At 39.6% G+C, this 17,759-nt stretch overlaps 1 protein-coding gene across 1 annotated transcript; it reads left to right on the plus strand.

The window, feature by feature from the left end:
- Positions 1-1,028: 1,028 nt before the first annotated feature.
- Positions 1,029-17,759, plus strand: ercc2 (excision repair cross-complementation group 2). Its single transcript, XM_042487277.1, has 23 exons — positions 1,029-1,150; positions 1,552-1,651; positions 3,564-3,641; positions 3,744-3,806; positions 4,007-4,120; positions 5,827-5,943; positions 6,317-6,433; positions 6,646-6,769; positions 7,655-7,751; positions 9,034-9,167; positions 9,386-9,554; positions 9,767-9,885; positions 10,404-10,473; positions 10,845-10,914; positions 12,468-12,569; positions 12,781-12,844; positions 13,038-13,159; positions 14,045-14,137; positions 14,325-14,397; positions 14,526-14,596; positions 15,717-15,860; positions 16,089-16,232; positions 17,181-17,759. The coding sequence occupies exons 1-23, from the start codon at positions 1,146-1,148 to the stop codon at positions 17,271-17,273; spliced, it is 2,283 nt and encodes a 760-aa protein (XP_042343211.1). The 5' UTR covers positions 1,029-1,145; the 3' UTR covers positions 17,274-17,759.

Genomic DNA, 17,759 nt, shown 5'->3' on the forward strand with positions numbered 1-17,759 from the left:
AAATTTGTCATAAATGTGCTGCTTTTTAGATCATTTTTTCACATATTGGTATTTTAAAAACACTTTTCCTCCATGTTGTGACTCACTGTCCGCCCAATCTAACATTCACTGTCTGCATTATCACAGTAGCCTATCAATGACATGTCATTTATGCTGTGTATATATATCACTGTAAATGAAAGAATAAACGTTCCTATAAAAAGACAGATTTCATGGACAATTCTTTACACATTAACATAAAAACAGACATAATTGTTCTTGATAATAAGAGATAAAACAATAGTTTGTTTCTTTCTTTTAAAAACTGTTGGTTTGTACCACTGCCTTTATGTAGTATTTGTCAAGAGCAGTGTTTGAATGTAACTAATTACATTTACTTGAGAACTGTAAATTTTTTGGTACACTTGCAGGGGTGGAGCCAGACCTAACCATTCAGGACTCAGCGAAAACCAGCGAAAAAAGGGGGCCCAGGGGTTGATTTTTTCCAGTTTACAGCAGATATATACACTATTTCAAGGAATTCGAGATAATAGAATGACTATAAAACTGTGACTCCTTAGCCTAAATCCTATTTTGTATCTTATTGCTCTCTGTCTTCATCATACTGAAACGAGAACAAACCAGATGTTAAGGATGACTATTTTTTAGTTCTGCCACTTATTTAGATCCATACATAGTAGTCAAAAAGTTATGTTAACCTTGCTCAGTTTTGATAGATAGATAGATAGATAGATCGATAGATAGAATATGACTTTTAAGGGATACTAGGAACAAATGGGTTAAGGGGCCTATTAGATTTCCTAACAAAGACTTTAAAGTTTAATAGAATATACATTTTCTTTGGTTTTTTTTTTTTTTTGCTTTGCTTACTTTGCTCATTTTTACTTTATTATTTATGAATAATGTAAAATGGAGCGTGTACTTTAGACTCCGGACGGTAGGTGGCAGCACGCATGTGAAAGCCTGCTGTTGCAGACGAAGGTGCATGCACTTGCGCAGCAACAGAAGAAGAAGAAGAGCTCCGGCGTTTGTCTCTGTTTTGTGTGTTTTGGTGTCTTTACAAACACCAAAGTTTTAAATGAAAAACTCACAACAGTGAAAGTGATCGACAAAGAAGAGGGAAGGCTGCTTCGCGTTTTTCCAAAATGAAGTGAGTGTTTCTACTGAGACAGAGAAGGAAAAAACGGTCATTGCAGACGACGATAGCTTGATAGCATCTAATTTAAAAGACGTCAGCTAATGTTAGCAAAGTTAATGGACATAAGTTAACCAGAGTAACATTAAACATGACACTGGTGACCGCAGTTTGTTCAGTTTATCTTCTAATAGTCGGTCTATATTTCAGTGTAATTGGTTGTGTGAGTTGGCAGAGCTAGCGTCTACATTAGCTTAGCTTCATTCACATGTGTAAATGAGTTAACTCTGTAGCTGCTTTAGGAAGCTTGCATGTCTGCGGTCCTTTTTCCCCCCACACATACACACGCACACACACAACCATGCAGGATCTGCAGGCTGTGAGAAGTCATTATCTACTTTTTTTCTTATTTCCAGGCTTAACATTGAGGGTCTGTTGGTGTACTTTCCATATGACTACATATATCCTGAGCAGTACTCCTACATGCTGGAGCTGAAGAGGACTCTGGACGCCAAGGTGGGAGGTGTTCATGTATTTTGTAGGCTGAAGGAAATTCAGTGGTATTATAATCAGTGTTGTTGCTGGGCATGTACCCGCATTATGGACACAGGACAACAACAAATTAAAAAGGTCAAACTTCAATGGGATAGCATGCACATATCAGATTGTCATAATCGACAGTGGAAGAAGTACTCAGAACATGTACTTAAAGGTTTAAGTACTGTACTTAAACAATTTTTTATTATCATCGCCTATGAAAGTTCAATCAGTATTTTTGAACATGAGCTGCTCTCTCTCTTAAAGGCAGAAACCAGAGATATAAGTCTCAAACTTGTGATGTTATAGGGTATAAAGGTCACATGGCCTATCGACAGGGGTTCCTCAGGGGTCAGTGCTTGGTCCCCTACTCTTCTCTTTGTACACCACCTCACTCGGTGCAGTGATCCGCTCCCATGGTTTCTCCTACCACTGCTATGCTGATGACACTCAGCTCTTCCTCTCCTTTCCACCTGATGACAGAACGGTCTCAGCTCGGATATCAGCGTGTCTGGCTGATATCTCCTCATGGATGAAGGAACGCCACCTTCAGCTAAATCTGTCTAAGACCGAACTCATGGTCTTTCCAGCTTGTCCATCTGTTCAGCCTCGGATCAGTGTCCAACTAGACTCGAGCCTACTTGTGCCCACAAACTCAGCCAGAAACCTGGGTGTCATGATTGATGACCAGCTGACCTTTAAGGTTCATGTGGCCTCAGTTTCTCGGTCTTGTCGTTATGCCCTCTACAACATCAGGAAGATCAGACCCTTCCTGACCCAACAGGCCACACAGCTTCTGGTTCAGGCTTTTGTGATCTCACGCATTGACTACTGCAACTCTCTTCTGGCAGGCCTCCCTGCATGCTCATTCAAACCTCTTCAGATGATCCAGAATGCAGCAGCACGTCTGGTCTTCAACCAGCCCAAAAGAGCACACGTCACCCCGCTGCTAATTTCTCTTCACTGGCTTCCAGTGGCAGCCAGAATCAAATTCAAAGCACTTCTCTTGGCTTACAAAACAATCACAAGAACTGCTCCAGCCTACCTGGAATCCCTGATCCAGGTCTACTCTCCTTCTCACCCACTACGCTCTGCATGCGAAAGACGCCTGGTGCTTCCAGCCCAGCACGGCTTCTGCCACTAGACACCTGAAGCACTTTTTGCACTTACTAAGGGTTTTTTCCTTAAGTCTAAATTCTTGCTTGTGTTGTACGTTGCTTTGGATAAAAGCGTCTGCTAAATGAAATTGTAGAATTGTAGAATAAAGTCTGGAGCTGCTCCATAGACGATGAATGGGAGCCTGAATTTGTAGAACTATAAAATGTTTGTTTTCTCTTTTTATACCTAAATGAGCTTCACTTTGTTGTGGTGTTCTCTGTGCTGAAACAGAAAGTGTACCCATATATCCAGATCATTCATCTGGCTGCTCTCAGTGTCATCTAGATCATATTTCACCATTCATTGTTTATGGAGCAGTTCTAGACATTATACCCAGTGACATCACAAATTTGAATATTAGCCCTCTGGCTTTTGAATATAGGAGAGAAAAGGTCCTGTTTACCAATATTTTTAGACTGTCTTAGACTGTAGGAATAAAACGTTTGAATTTTGAAAAGTGTAAATGTAAGTAGAAATAGCAATATCAAAGAATGTAAACAGTGGATAAAAAGTATAAGTCCTGCATTCAGAATCTTAAGTAAAAGAACAAACGTATTAACCATCCATTGAGAAATCACATATTTTCAAAGGTTGTCTCTTGGTGACTGATAAACCATGAATCAAAGGGAGAGTTTAAGTTACTGACAGTTTTTTTACTGCATTAAAGCTAGGACAGCTACACAGTGTTCATTATGTGCGTGTTTGGTTGTCATCCCATGTTGTTTATGTTCAGGGTCATGGAGTCCTGGAGATGCCATCAGGAACAGGGAAGACCATTTCTCTGCTGTCTCTCATTGTTGCCTACCAAAGAGTGAGTTCAGCACTTCTCTGTTCATGTGACTTGTTATGCTCCTCTGAGGTTTCAGTCAGTGCCACACAAAAATCTTAATATACTGGGTTCTCTCTCTCTCAGGCCTTTCCTTTGGAAGTGACCAAGCTGATTTACTGCTCCAGAACAGTTCCAGAGATCGAGAAGGTGAGTCAGTGTCAGAATCACACTCAGCACAAAGAGAAAGGTGTAATTCATAGGACATAGTGGTTTAATATTAGCACCAGTACTGCTCAGAATTAACAGACAGTTAAATTTTAAAAGAGAAAACATTTAAAACACTGTTAAGAAGATGCTTTTAAAATAATCTAAACATGTGTCGTATATTTGATCTGCTGTCTGATCAGGTCGTGGAGGAGCTGAGGAAGTTGATGGAGTTTTATTCCAAGCAAACTGGAGAAAGCAACAACTTCCTGGCTCTGGCCCTTTCCTCCAGAAAAAATCTCTGCATCCACCCCGAGGTACAATCAGCTCACACACAACCCGGCAAAGCATGAACGTAATAACATTTAAAGCTGACTAACATTTTTGTCTAGACACAGAACGGAGCTCTGTGTTCTTCTGTGTGTCTGTTATATGTATGTATATGTTGTATGTGTTGTCCACCAGGGTGGAGCTTTATCTCCCACCCTTCAGACAAAAGAGACAGCATAATAAAAAGCAGACAGTCAAACAAACATAGACTAGGTCTTAAAAACACATTTTGCTTATTGAATCAGTTCACATCTGTGTCTTTCTGTGGCTTGAAACTCATCAATCACCTTGCTGAGTTAAGAGTATTCATTGCATTTTGGATGAAGGACTTCTTAAGATACTTTTTTAAGTTGCCACGGAGGCTCTATATCGCCTCCCAGAGCTGAAGTAAATCTTGGATCGGGCCTGACCCTGCATGAACCCACACAGTTTCTGTCCAAGCCTGACCAGAGCCTGACCCATGGTAGCAATTTTGGGCCAGAGCCATATTAAAAAACAAAATTTGTACTTTAAAAATAGGCATACAGTATATTACAGTTTATATATTAATAAAAATATTTTTTTAACATGAAAACATGTATTACAAACTAAGGGCTGGGGTGTTTCCTCCCATCACTTTTCCTTCTTCTCTTCCTTCTGTTAGTCTGTCATCTCGTGCACGACAGGTTCGGCAAAGCAGGCAGCGCCCCTCGTTGCATCTAATATGCACAGTGATGGAGATGCAGCATGTAGATCAGGCATGTCAAACTGGTCCACAGGGGGGCCGGTGTGGCTGCAGGTTTTGTTTCCAACCAAGTAGCAGCACACCAGACTTGACTCGTTTAATCAACTGATCTCTGTCTTCAGACAGTTGATTGGTCAAACTGTGTGCTCTTGGTTGGTTGGCACAAAAACCTGCAGCCACACCGGCCCCCCTGTGGACCAGTTTGACATGCCTGATGTAGATGTTGATCACCACTCGCCACTGTGTGTTATTTGCATCTCTTCCCATGCAGGGGAGGGAGTAGCAGAAACTGACAACCAATTCACCTTGCAGCCCCCCTTTCTCTTTATCTGGTTTTCTGCCCCTCTCTTGTCTGCGCTCTCTTTCTCTCCAGGTTCTCCACATAATCAGTCTCTTTCCAGGGTCTTTCTTTGTCTTTCCCTCTTCATTCAGTCCGTTAAAACTCTTGCCAAAGTGCCATGTAAGCATGAGACAGTTTATAACAAAGAACAAAGAAAGAAAAAAAACCTGACCCGATTCAAGCCCAAGGGATAGTGAGAAATAATAGCCCGGACGGATTGGGACCATTCGGGTTCGGGCAGAGAATCAGAGCTCTAAGCTGAAGTGCTCAAACTGACTGAAAAGATGATTTGAACTGTCTGCCAATACACTCCTGGCTTTTGTTCTCAATCATTTTGCAAAGAGTTGGGTCCCGGGCTTTACTGTTTTTTCTTGCCATTGACACAGTCCTAGAGAATTTATTCTTAGATCTACAGTCTAGGTGACAGTAAAAGACAGAAAAAGTTGAAAAACTCAAAACCACATTTTGAAACACCGTTTCTAAAATCTGCTGACTAACTAAGTAGATGCAGTTCCATTGATCATCTCTTTAAAATATACTCTGTATTTCCACTGAAGCTCACCTGGATGTCTAGCATGGTACCTAGGTAATTAAAGGTTTAAATAAATGCATCATCTGTTTCTAACCAGGTAAGCGCGCTCCGTTTCGGTAAGGAGGTTGATGGGAAGTGCCACAGTCTGACAGCATCGTACATTCGTGCACAACGCCACAGCGACCCCAGTGTGCCCGTGTGTCGCTTCTATGAGGTAAGAAGTCACCTGAATTTATGCAGTTTAGACCAGCTGCTATTTTTCAGCTTAAGTGGAAGTTGACTGTTTATCACAAAATGTCATCTCTCAGATGATACTGACCATTGTAAGTGAGTGTCTTCAGAGTTCTGTTATGTGTGAAAATGTACCCTTACACTTCATACTTTCATTGGAGGCTCTATTTTTTTTCTTCCTAAAGATGTTTGTGTTTGTATACTGTAGCCTACAGAGGGTTGACAATTCAGAATTTCACCACATAGTCCTGAAATACGGTGGTTCATTCTGTGTTGTTGTTGTTAGCTTTAGAGAGTGCGTCTGTCTGCATCTCGTTTCCTTGAACGCTCCCTATTATCGTGGTTTGTGTCTGTAGGAGTTTGATTCAGTCGGCCGACAGGTGCCTCTCCCTGCTGGCATCTACAACCTTGACGACCTGAAGGACTTTGGCAGGAGGAAAGGCTGGTGTCCGTACTATCTGGCACGCTACTCGGTACGTTGCTCAGCAGCTTTCTGCACACATAAAACCTGTAGCCTGGTGTAAAATGTAAAATGTATCTCAGCAAGAGAAATGTTTGGTGACATGCTGATTTGAAGATAATCTGACACAATTACTCTTTACTGAAATTTGAGGCTGTTCAGCAAAGTTTGGTGTCGATTCTTATTTTGTCCTACTTTCTGTCTCCTGTCTTTATCTCCTCTCAGATCCTGCATGCCAACATCGTCGTGTACAGCTACCACTACCTGCTGGACCCAAAGATAGCTGACCTGGTGTCCAAAGAGCTCGCCAAGAAGTCTGTAGTAGTGTTTGATGAGGCTCATAATATAGGTGAGGAGAAAAGTGCAATAAAATGAATGTTGTCACAGCCCAGCTCCCAGACCATGATGAATCAGAGAATGGACACAGTGGATAATAGTTTGCACATTCCTTAGTGATTTTTTTTGCATTATACAGCTGCATTGTTCTATATTTATACTTATTGACTATGCAGTCCTTTTTAAATTTATTTTCTCGCGCACCAAAAACAAAAGTAATTTCTTATATGTTAAAACCCACTTGGCAGTAAACTCCATTCTGATTCTGAAATATAAAGCCAATAATCATAATAATGTGAATGACTAAAAAAATAATATTAGATACACCTTTACTGATCCCTAGAGGGGAAGATCGGGTGTTACAGCTGCACAAAGACAGAAATAAGAGCAGATAAATAGAGAAGTAATTTAATAAATAGTTGTGAGAATTAATTATAATTAGAATAAGAATATAAGTAAAAACAGAAACTATACAGGACCAATTAAACACAAGGTAAAAGGAGTACCCCAGAATGATATATAAGTAATGATACTTATATATGTAAAGCCATGTAATATAGTATTTAATGTAGTCAGACATATATTCACATACGACCATCATCTGGTATGACATGGTACAGTAGTATAGTAAGGTGCAATGTAATGATAGTATTACAGTATAACATAATACAGTATAGAACAACTGTATAAAATAGTATATCAAATATCAGGGTTAGACAGGGCCGTCACACAGTCTAACTATCAGGAAAAAAAAACAAATTGTTTTTGTAATTCTGCTAATTTTATCTTCTTAACATGAGCTATTGTAGACATGATTCATGGACTGAACTTTAATCCTTTGTCTTATCTTTTCTTCTCACATTCCTTTATCTCCCGTCTCTTTCCCTTTGCTCCTCAGACAACGTGTGCATCGACTCCATGAGTGTGAACATCACCAGACGAACTCTTGACCGCTGCCAGAACAACGTGGACACTCTTCAGAACACCATCCACAAGTAAGTGACTGCCAGCACCAAGTGATATGAAACATTCAGCTCATTTAGGACATCTCAATTTCATCTTTTGCGTCTTGTCTTCTGTCTTTTCCTCTCATCTGGATAGACGTCTGTTTGCTTTTAAAAGAAGCAGAGTGACTACTGCCAGCGTCCACTCACATAACAGAATGTAAAATGAATCACTGCATGTTTCCCCTTAAAAAAGGACTGTTTGACACATTACCTGCATTTAAAAGTGTGATCTGAACTTTACTCTTTTCCCTGATTAGTTCCACCACAGTTTATCTAAGCATGTCACAGTGTCAGACATTTATAGTTTAGAGCAATAACAGTGACACTACAGGGCTCTTGATACCCAATCAAAAGACATCCCCTTGCTTCCAGTATAACCTAAACTTTCCAACAAGTCCTGTCAGTTAAAAATAATAATCCAATGTTAAAATCTGAGTTGAAATCAGCATGATAAGAGCCAGTTAGCTAAATAAATGAGGTTGCATAAGGTTTCATTGTGATGTGTTTAAGGTCGGTTCAGTAAAATGATTATTAGGCAAAGGTAAATAAAACGTAAAAGTAATAGTAATAAAAGTAAAAAAAATTTGCTTTACCAGCAATATGAAATGGATAGTAGAGATGGATTATCCTTTCATGAACCGTAATCATCTTAAAATACATAATTAAAGCTACTGATGCCAAGATTTTTCAAAGTAAATATATTAATTAAAATACAATAATTTATTTTGTAATCTGACTGAAAGTGACCGTCAAACCTGTTCTGTTAAAAATGTATTGTTGCCTCATCTGTGAAATAAATAATAGAAAAGTATTGATAAGGACTTGGATCATTAAGGAGTCTTGATAATGGTATCAATACCAATAAAAATTAACGATCCCTATACCTAATCACAAAATTTTGTATCGTAACCCCTGTGCCATAATTTGTATTGTATCACTTGCATATACACAGTCTTATCTACCAGACACATGACTGTTTTTTAGCACCACATGTGTGACTGAATTACACCAGTATTCAAAATGTCTGTCTTCCTCTTCTTGACTGTAGTACTACCTGTTAAAGAGACTATGACGGGTCATAAAGAGTACACTTCTCTGATAAATAGTTATATTTTGCTTAACAGACCGAACAGAAATCCGCTCTATTTATTTCAACTGTGTGCTCGATGAGGGAGAATTGATCAGATGATGAAATTGGGATGTGCCTGTCATTCAGTCAACTTGAGTGCCAACTTGCCCTCTGTACCCCGCCTCCCCTGCTGTCTGATAGGATAAAGGAGACGGACGCTGCCAAACTGAAGGAGGAGTACAGGCGATTGGTGGAGGGGCTGAAGGAGGCCAATGTTGCCAGGGAAACGGACATCTACCTTGCAAATCCTGTGTTACCAGATGAAATTCTTCAAGGTATGGCTGTTGTCAGGATAAGACATCAAAACTGAATGAATTTCTAACATCTGTGACATCAAAATGTTTTGCAAAAACACTTTTTCTGGCCATCATTCATTGTCATAACTCAAGAACAGAGCGAGACGCTGACTTGGTGGATACCCACCTTGAAACTTTGCTGATTTTGAAATTTTGCTGATTTGCTTGACATTTCAGTTTTCTGCTCTCTCTCTCAGAGGCCGTCCCTGGGACCATTCGCACAGCAGAGCACTTTGTTGGTTTCTTGAAACGTTTCCTGGAGTATCTGAAGTCTCGTCTGAGGGTCCAACATGTGGTACAGGAGAGCGCCCCGCAGTTCCTCAAAGACATCTTCGACAAAGTCTGCATCGACCGTAAGCCCCTCAGGTCAGTGTCGTCTGAAACTGAAACAAATTAAGTGTCCACTCTTTTTCTGCCTGAATTCTCCAGACAAACAAGCTTTACAAATAACCTTTATTTGTAGTTGACATTTTCTAGTTCACTTGACAATATCGTCCTCATAATTCATTTCTTCAGCCCCTTATTTGGACACATTTGCTCTCATCTGATCTGTTGACCGTCCCTCTGCGTCCCTGCAGGTTTTGTGCAGAGCGGTTACAGTCGTTACTACGAACTCTGGAGATCGCTGACATTGCTGACTTCTCAGCTGTTACTCTGATCTCTAACTTTGCTACCCTCGTCAGCACCTACAGCCAAGGTACTAAAACACTTCTGCACTTTTGTTTTAACAATATTTTTTTTAAAATTTCAAGCATATATCAAAACAGGTACATCAATGTACAAACGTTTATCCCCTCATACAGTCACACATTCCCACAGACAAAGAAATAAAATTAACAAGGACATTAACAATAATAATTTTAAAAACAGATTATAAATTAACCGAAATACATAAAAATAAAAAAATAAAAAAACATAATAATAGTAAAGTAATATAACAACCATCAAAGAAATCAAATAAAAGAGATGAAGTAGAATTTTAAAAATGAATAAATAAAAGGCAGCATCAATACGTTCATGTTATCCATATAACATTTGTTTTTGGTAAATGATGATAAACAGAATGGGAAAATGCCAACCACATTTTTTTTTGTAGTGCAGTGTGCTTTTCTTTTAATAAATCCTTCAAACCATGTTTGTTCTGTTGTGTATCCTCTTGGCTCTTTTTTTGTGTTTGTTTCAACTTCATTTAGAATTTTTTTACTCTGTTTGAAGGTTTTACGATAATCATTGAGCCCTTTGAAGACAGAACTCCAACCATCGCCAACCCTGTGCTGCACTTCAGGTGAACAGTATCATCATTGATTTTGTCATCTTTATGGTCAACTCGGCAAAAAAATGAGTGCAGATGTTTTTAGATTTTTGTGTTTAAGAAGGATTTTTTCATACAAAATTTCTGAACATTTATCAAATATTATCTGAAATATCATCAACATGTTAAGCATTGAAATATGACAGTTTTTCATTTTATCCATATTGAGGGTCAGAGAACAGAAAATGTCTTGGCTATTAGAGGTTTCTGTTGAATCTTGCCTTTAATCATTTGTTTGGAGGTTACAGTAAACATTTGAGACCATGCAGGACTAAGTTTGTGTGATATCAGCAGTGAAATATTAATTTAACACGTCACTGTTCTGATGTTTGTTCCTCCTTCAGCTGTATGGACCCGTCGATTGCCATCAAACCTGTTTTTCAAAGATTTCAGTCTGTTGTCATCACCTCGGGGGTAAGTTACTTAGTTAACACTTTCTCTTTCTTCTCTTCTCAGTTTTCAGTCTTCTCAGTCCGGTAATTCACAAGATTTTTGACTTAAGGCTTTGAAAAAAAGATGATGTATCTTTTTGCAGTCCCTTTATGCCAGACTGCATTTTCTTTTGTCATTTTAATATTGTTTAAATTGAGCAGGTAACTAAGTTAAAACGCCTGCTCCAGTTCCTTTCCCTTCATTCCTCTGATGAAGTGATGATTCTGTTCACCTCTGAATGGAGACTTTCCACATCATCTTGTTTCTTAAAATAAAATCCTGCAGTTTCATTTGTGCCAGGTTTGACTGAATTTCCCTGATGCCTTTTTGTTAGAGTGGAAATAAAAAAGTCTTTTGCTTTAATTTGTCATTATGAAGTAAGTGTAAATTGCACAAGATAAAATAAGATAATCTTTGTTCGTCTCACAGCTGGGAAATTTGCAACATTGCCGCTGCAAATAGATAGTGCAGGAAGCATCAGTTAAAAAAAAAACACCAAAACACACAAGGCAATATAATAGTAAGTATTTATCTGTAAAAACAATTTTAAAAAAAGAGAACGCTACATAGATCAGTATAAACAGATAAACTGTAAAAATGCAAGCAATATAATTAAGCAGAACAAAAAGTCAAATAGAAACAAAGGCAGGTATTTCCAGCTTGTGAGGGAGAGATACTAAATGACAGGGTGAAGTAGCCCGTCACATATTAGTCCAACTGAAATCGGACTAAAATCGGACTAAATCGAATTTCTTGAAATTGGACTAACACACCCAGTTAATGCGATTGGAAGTCGAACACCTCAGTCAGACTTAAACTGGACTTGGCATTCTGCACATGCTCCTAGTATCCGTGCGGGCTTCCCTCGGTGGTTAGAGACAGAGACTGTTCATTATTTATGAGGGGGCAGGGGGGGCTGCAAAACAGGTCAGGCATTTAAAAAATGGAAGCACGGAGGAGGGACTTGTGTTTTTAATTTTGGATTAGGTGAGGGACGCACAACTTGAAAAGGTAGTATTTGATATTTATTTTAAATAAAAAAAAGTCACACCCCTGTACTGTGTGAAGGAGCTGCCCAGTGCTGACAGTTTGTCCTGCATGGGGTGGGACGTGTTGTCCATAAAGTACGTTGGCTTAGCTATCATTCTCCTCTCTCCCACGCCTCCAGCGGTCGAAAGGGCATCTCAGTGTAATGGCTATAGAACAATGACACCTTTGCATTTAGAAAGCCTGACTTTTATGATGCAGTCCTGTCTGCCACCAGGAAGTCATTTGTTTCCTCTTGAATCTGTTTTCATTTATGTCTTTGTACTTTGATTACTTTCTTTGTTTAAAATGTTCAGTGTTACAGTGAGTAGTGAATTATTGCCATTTTTACTCACGTTGGTGGTCTGAACTTTGAATCTGTTTCTTCGTTCTTTCTGGAAAGTTGTTTAATTTTCTGCTCTGCATGCAGTCATAACCTCTGTAGACATGTACTGATAATACATTCCTGCTCTTCTTTTGACTCTCCTCTCCTTCTGTTTGACCTTCAGACTCTCTCTCCACTGGACATCTATCCCAGAATCCTCGACTTCCGCCCTGTTACCATGGCGTCCTTCACCATGACGCTGGCACGGACCTGCCTCTGTCCGCTGGTGTGTAACTGCACTCAGACACACATGTTCAGAATCGCACTCACTGTGGTGACTCTGGTGCTTGTCATAACAACACCAACACCACATCCCTGACCACATTCACATTCAAAAATGAATCACATAATTTCAACAACAGAAATTTTAACGCACTGAATTGCAGCAGCCTACCTGAGTGTCTGATCTTTTTTGTCCTTTGTTTTCTCTTTCACAGATTGTTGGCAGGGGAAATGATCAGGTGGCCCTGAGCTCAAAGTTTGAGACCAGAGAAGACTTTGGTTAGTGGAAATGTCTCTGAGCACATATATCACATGATGATATCACCAAAAAATTATATTTATCTGTTAAAAAAAATTGCAGCTGTGACACAAATACTTATGGTTTCTTTTTCGAAACATAATCTGTAAAACATTCCTTAAAAAGCACATATTCTTTGTTCAAATATAACAGCTTTTCTTTTTTTGTTTCCAGCTGTGATTCGTAACTACGGCAACCTACTTCTAGAGATGTCTGCGGTCGTTCCAGACGGCATCGTGGCGTTTTTCACTAGCTACGTTTACATGGAAAATATAGTGGCATCTTGGTATGAACAGGTCAGTGTGTAATCAGACACAGCACACACACCCGGGAGAGTGTGATGGTCAAGACACACCGACCCGAAATCAAAGAAGTAGTGGCAAAAAAGGCAGACTGTTGCGTCGCTTCACATCGCGCCCTTTGCATCAGCCAAAAAGTTGCACTTGAACACACCACAAAGACTGCGGCCAAATAATTTAACCTTGCAGCAGGCGGCAGTCCTTTGTATTCATCATTCAAAAAGAGAAAACTGGAAGACCGACAGGTTAGCCAGTTAGCACTTAAAAAACTCAACCTGTTGTTGAAAAAACAGTTATGTGCTAGCGAACAGTAACACAAACAATTACAAACCTTTTCTGCTCAAGAGCTAAGAAGCCAAAAAAAGTCTTTATTTCATTAATTACATTTATTACAGCAGTTCATTCCCAGCTAACGACACACAACAAAACATAACATAGAAGCACATCTGTAATTATCCGCAGGAAAAATATAAAATCTTTAAAATAAATACTGAATAATAAATACTAAAAAATGCCCGCTTTCCAGCAGGCAGGAAAATCTTACTGCAGCGTTCAGTCCTGCATCTCGGTGGAATCAACCTGTGGCTGAAGGTGCTCGGCCGAAACACCTGCAGGGTGTGGAGGGGGTCGTCGGGGTTGTTCATGATTCTGATTAATTTTGAGAGCATTCTCCTCTCTGCCACCTGCTGAATAAAACCAGTTCAGAGCCATTTTTGGGGGAAAAAATGAAACACTGAATTGACAGAGAGCAGTAATTCTGTCAGCAATCATATAATACAAGGTTTTATTGTTAAAGCACAAAAGAACAGACTTTTTTCAGTTCATCTATGTGGAAAAAAGAACCATTTCCTTATGTGTGTGTTTTTGTGTGTTTGTTTGCAGGGGATCCTGGAGAATATCCAGAGAAACAAGCTGATCTTCATTGAGACTCCGGATGCTGCAGAGACAAGCATGGCCCTGGAGAAATACCAGGAGGTCAGAGAAACACCTGTCATCTCACTTCATTCAATTTATTATTAAATAAGTTCAAATATCTGTAGTGCACAGCTGCAGAGGTACTGAAAGCATATTACGTTGGTTAAAGACACATGACCTAATGCCTGTGACCGTTTTTATTTAGTGTTTACAGTAATATTTGATCCTGTTTGCATTTGCTCCTCAGGCGTGTGAGAACGGCAGAGGAGCCATCCTCCTGTCTGTAGCCAGGGGAAAGGTCTCAGAGGGAATCGATTTTGGTAGGAAACACTTTTCTTTACAATTATATGTTAGGAAAAAAAATAAAAATAAATACTTCACCGGAAGACAGCTGTATGTTAGTATGTTGAGTTCAGTTTTTCAACATCTTGTTCTGTTTCCTGTTCAGTGCATCACTTTGGCCGGGCAGTCATAATGTTCGGAGTGCCTTATGTTTACACGCAGAGCCGCATCCTGAAGGTCAGAACTGTCACTATGTTTACGGCCGCATCTGAAATCACTCACTCCTAATGTAAAATGCACAACATTTACCCCGATATTTTATCTTTTCAGTGTTTGAAATTTTCTGTAGAACAGTTAAACTCAAACAATGGAACAAAAAAACAATACTTTCTGCTGACCAAAATACACCAAACACACTGGCAGCAACACACAATAGCCTAACCCTGAGGGACTGTTTGGTGCATTTTATGTGCTTTCCATGCTTTATTTTTTGATAATTTTTGCAGTATTCATGCATATGGCATGCATTTTGTTGGTTGTGTGTTTAATCTTGGAATTTCCAGCTCAGCTCCTACAATTAGGCTAAAGTAAACAAAATTTTTGATCCCACAGCCATCAGGCATAAAAAGATACATTGTATTATTTCTAGTAGTCATTCTGGACTTTTGCCCTGAAATTTGTCATTTTTGCTTTTTTCCACCTGATGAAGTCATTTTGACCATATTTGGCATATGGAGAAAATACATGCTATTTCCACTGGGTGCACTGTCATAATCAATGGTGCTGGAAAACATTGACATCTGATCATCAAAAACAAATCTACTTTGCATGTAGTATCTGATACTTATGATTAGGACTGATGTTGCTCAAAAAATAAGTCAATGAAACTAGAAAATCATAATAAAGGATGACATTTTTTAAAGCTTTATTTTCAAAAGTGTGTTTTGTGTACAGAGCAATAAGAGTGTGTGTAATATTAAAGCGAACCTCAAGGGTTAAACTAAGTGTATCACCCCATTTATATCAATGGGAGAAGCTCTCAGCATAATGCAGTTCAACAGCACCATAAAAACTACTTCCTCAAAATCAGCATGCAGCTGAACCAACACCCCTCACCTCTACAACTGTGTTTCAGAAACTGATCATGATGACCTTCATGAAGGGAGAATTTCATAAAATATCACAACATACATTCAAAGCTTCATTTGAAAACCTCAATAGAAGTTTTAAATATAAGAGCAAAACAAATCACATCTGGTGCAGCCGAGTGCAGATGTTCTTTTCCTCACTCTGACTACAGTCATCTGTCTGCTCATACCTTGACTATGTGTCTTCCTCTCACTCTGGCGTGCTTCAGGCTCGTCTGGAGTACCTTCGTGATCAGTTTCAGATCAGAGAGAATGACTTCCTGACGTTTGACGCCATGCGTCACGCGGCTCAGTGTGTGGGCAGAGCCATCAGAGGCAAGACCGACTACGGACTCATGATCTTTGCTGACAAGGTGTGTGATGCTGCTGCCCAGTTTACATTTTTCCTTCAAACCTGCCATAGAACAACATACCTATAAACAATCAGATCATTTCTTAGCATCACTGTGCTTCACGTTGACTGCTGGCAGGTCCCAGTGCAGCCGCCGTCAGTGATATCAGTGTCAGAGCAGCTCCACTGGAGCAGTCAGCAGATTATCTCAGATGAGTCAGTATGTGTTAACTGCGTCTCTCGTCTGCAGCGTTACGCCCGAGCGGACAAACGCGGAAAGCTTCCTCGCTGGATTCAGGAGCACATCAACGACGGCAGTCTGAACCTCACCGTGGACGAAGCCGTCCAGCTCTCTAAGCACTTCCTGCGGCAGATGGCTCAACCTTTCAGACAGGTACGACTCACAGCTGCCACGCACCAGACACAAGTAAAACCTGAAGCTTCAGATGTTTCCTTAATTCTGGTTTCATGGCAAGTTCACTAATGCAAGCTTAAATGTGAAAACAAAAACAGACCACGACAGAAATATTTACTGCAAAAAATTGTTACATTCAGACTGTTAAGTGCAAAAAAATACACCTTTAAACTCATTCAAACTGCAATTTTCAATCCCACAGCCATCAAAGCATAAAAACATGCATTGCATTATTTCTGGGAGTCATTCTGGGCCCTTGCCTTGGAATTTGTCCCTCTGATGATGTCATTTTTTTCAATATTAAAAACATGTTATTTCCACTGGGTGCACTGTGATAATCAATGTTGCTTGACACATCCCAGACTGTGACAGTCAAAAAATCTACTTTGCATGTGTTTTTTTTCCTTTGAAATACATAGTGGCATCATGAAAAAAAAAAACTGGCATTAGAAGGATTAAAATTCTTAAAATTGATTAATATTTTATATTTTTGATTAGGAATGATGATGATGAACTCAATGGAAGCAGAAAATCATATTAATGCATGACATTTTTGAAAACTTGAAAGTGCATTTTGTGTGCAGAGTAATACGAGTGTGTGTAACATTAAAGCCGGCCCTAAGGGTTCATGACTTCAGCTGGTAAAATGATTCTTAGATTGTTGAGCCTCAGCACGTGAGTCAGAAAGTTGATTTCTAACAATTGGTAAGTCAGACTATGAACGTTTAAGTAAAAAAGTAATCAACTTTAATCAAACAAATAAAAAGTCTGTAGCAGCTTCACTCTTAAATTAAAGTTAAGTAGAGATGCAAAGTGAACAGTCTGATTCACCAGAGATCCTCTGAGTCATTTGTTGACAGGGCAGCCTGGGATCACCGTGCTCGCACTGTTAACTCGTCCTCTGATAATTTGTCTTTGTCTCTTCAGGAGGACCAGTTGGGTCTGTCCCTGCTGACTCTGGAGCAGCTGGAGTCGGAGGAGATGCTGCAGAAAATCACTCAGATCGCTCATCAGAACTGAAGGTGACATACAGTATCTACACTGCATAATGTCATCACCGTGGCAACGCCCACGATGGGGCTAGCAGCCGTTACAATAATGACATCATTAGAGCTGGGTCAAACAGCCGATGCAGTGAGGAATTAAATTTGACCTGTTTGTTGTGCGAGATGTTTGGTGTTTACCTCATCAGGACAGTTTAGGTCCTTGAGAAAGTTTGACTCACACGTTGGCTCAGCGCGGACGGTTACAGTAATGATTACTGATTACTGCCAGTCGCAGTATGTCGTCATTGCACAGCAAAGGCTCAAGCCTTCAGTATTTCAGCTCACACACTCACTGACACTGACACGCACTCACACAATATTAGCACCACAGCTGTCAAACACACACTCTGTGTCGTGCTGTTTGTCAACTCTTTGTATTAAAAGAAAACATCCCATCAGCTTAAATCAAACATGGGTTGCAATTATAAACAATTTCCTTAATTGATTAACCCTTTAAAAC

Source organism: Plectropomus leopardus, chromosome 5 (assembly GCF_008729295.1).
Source record: "Plectropomus leopardus isolate mb chromosome 5, YSFRI_Pleo_2.0, whole genome shotgun sequence".
Classification (NCBI taxonomy): Eukaryota; Metazoa; Chordata; class Actinopteri; order Perciformes; family Serranidae; genus Plectropomus; species Plectropomus leopardus.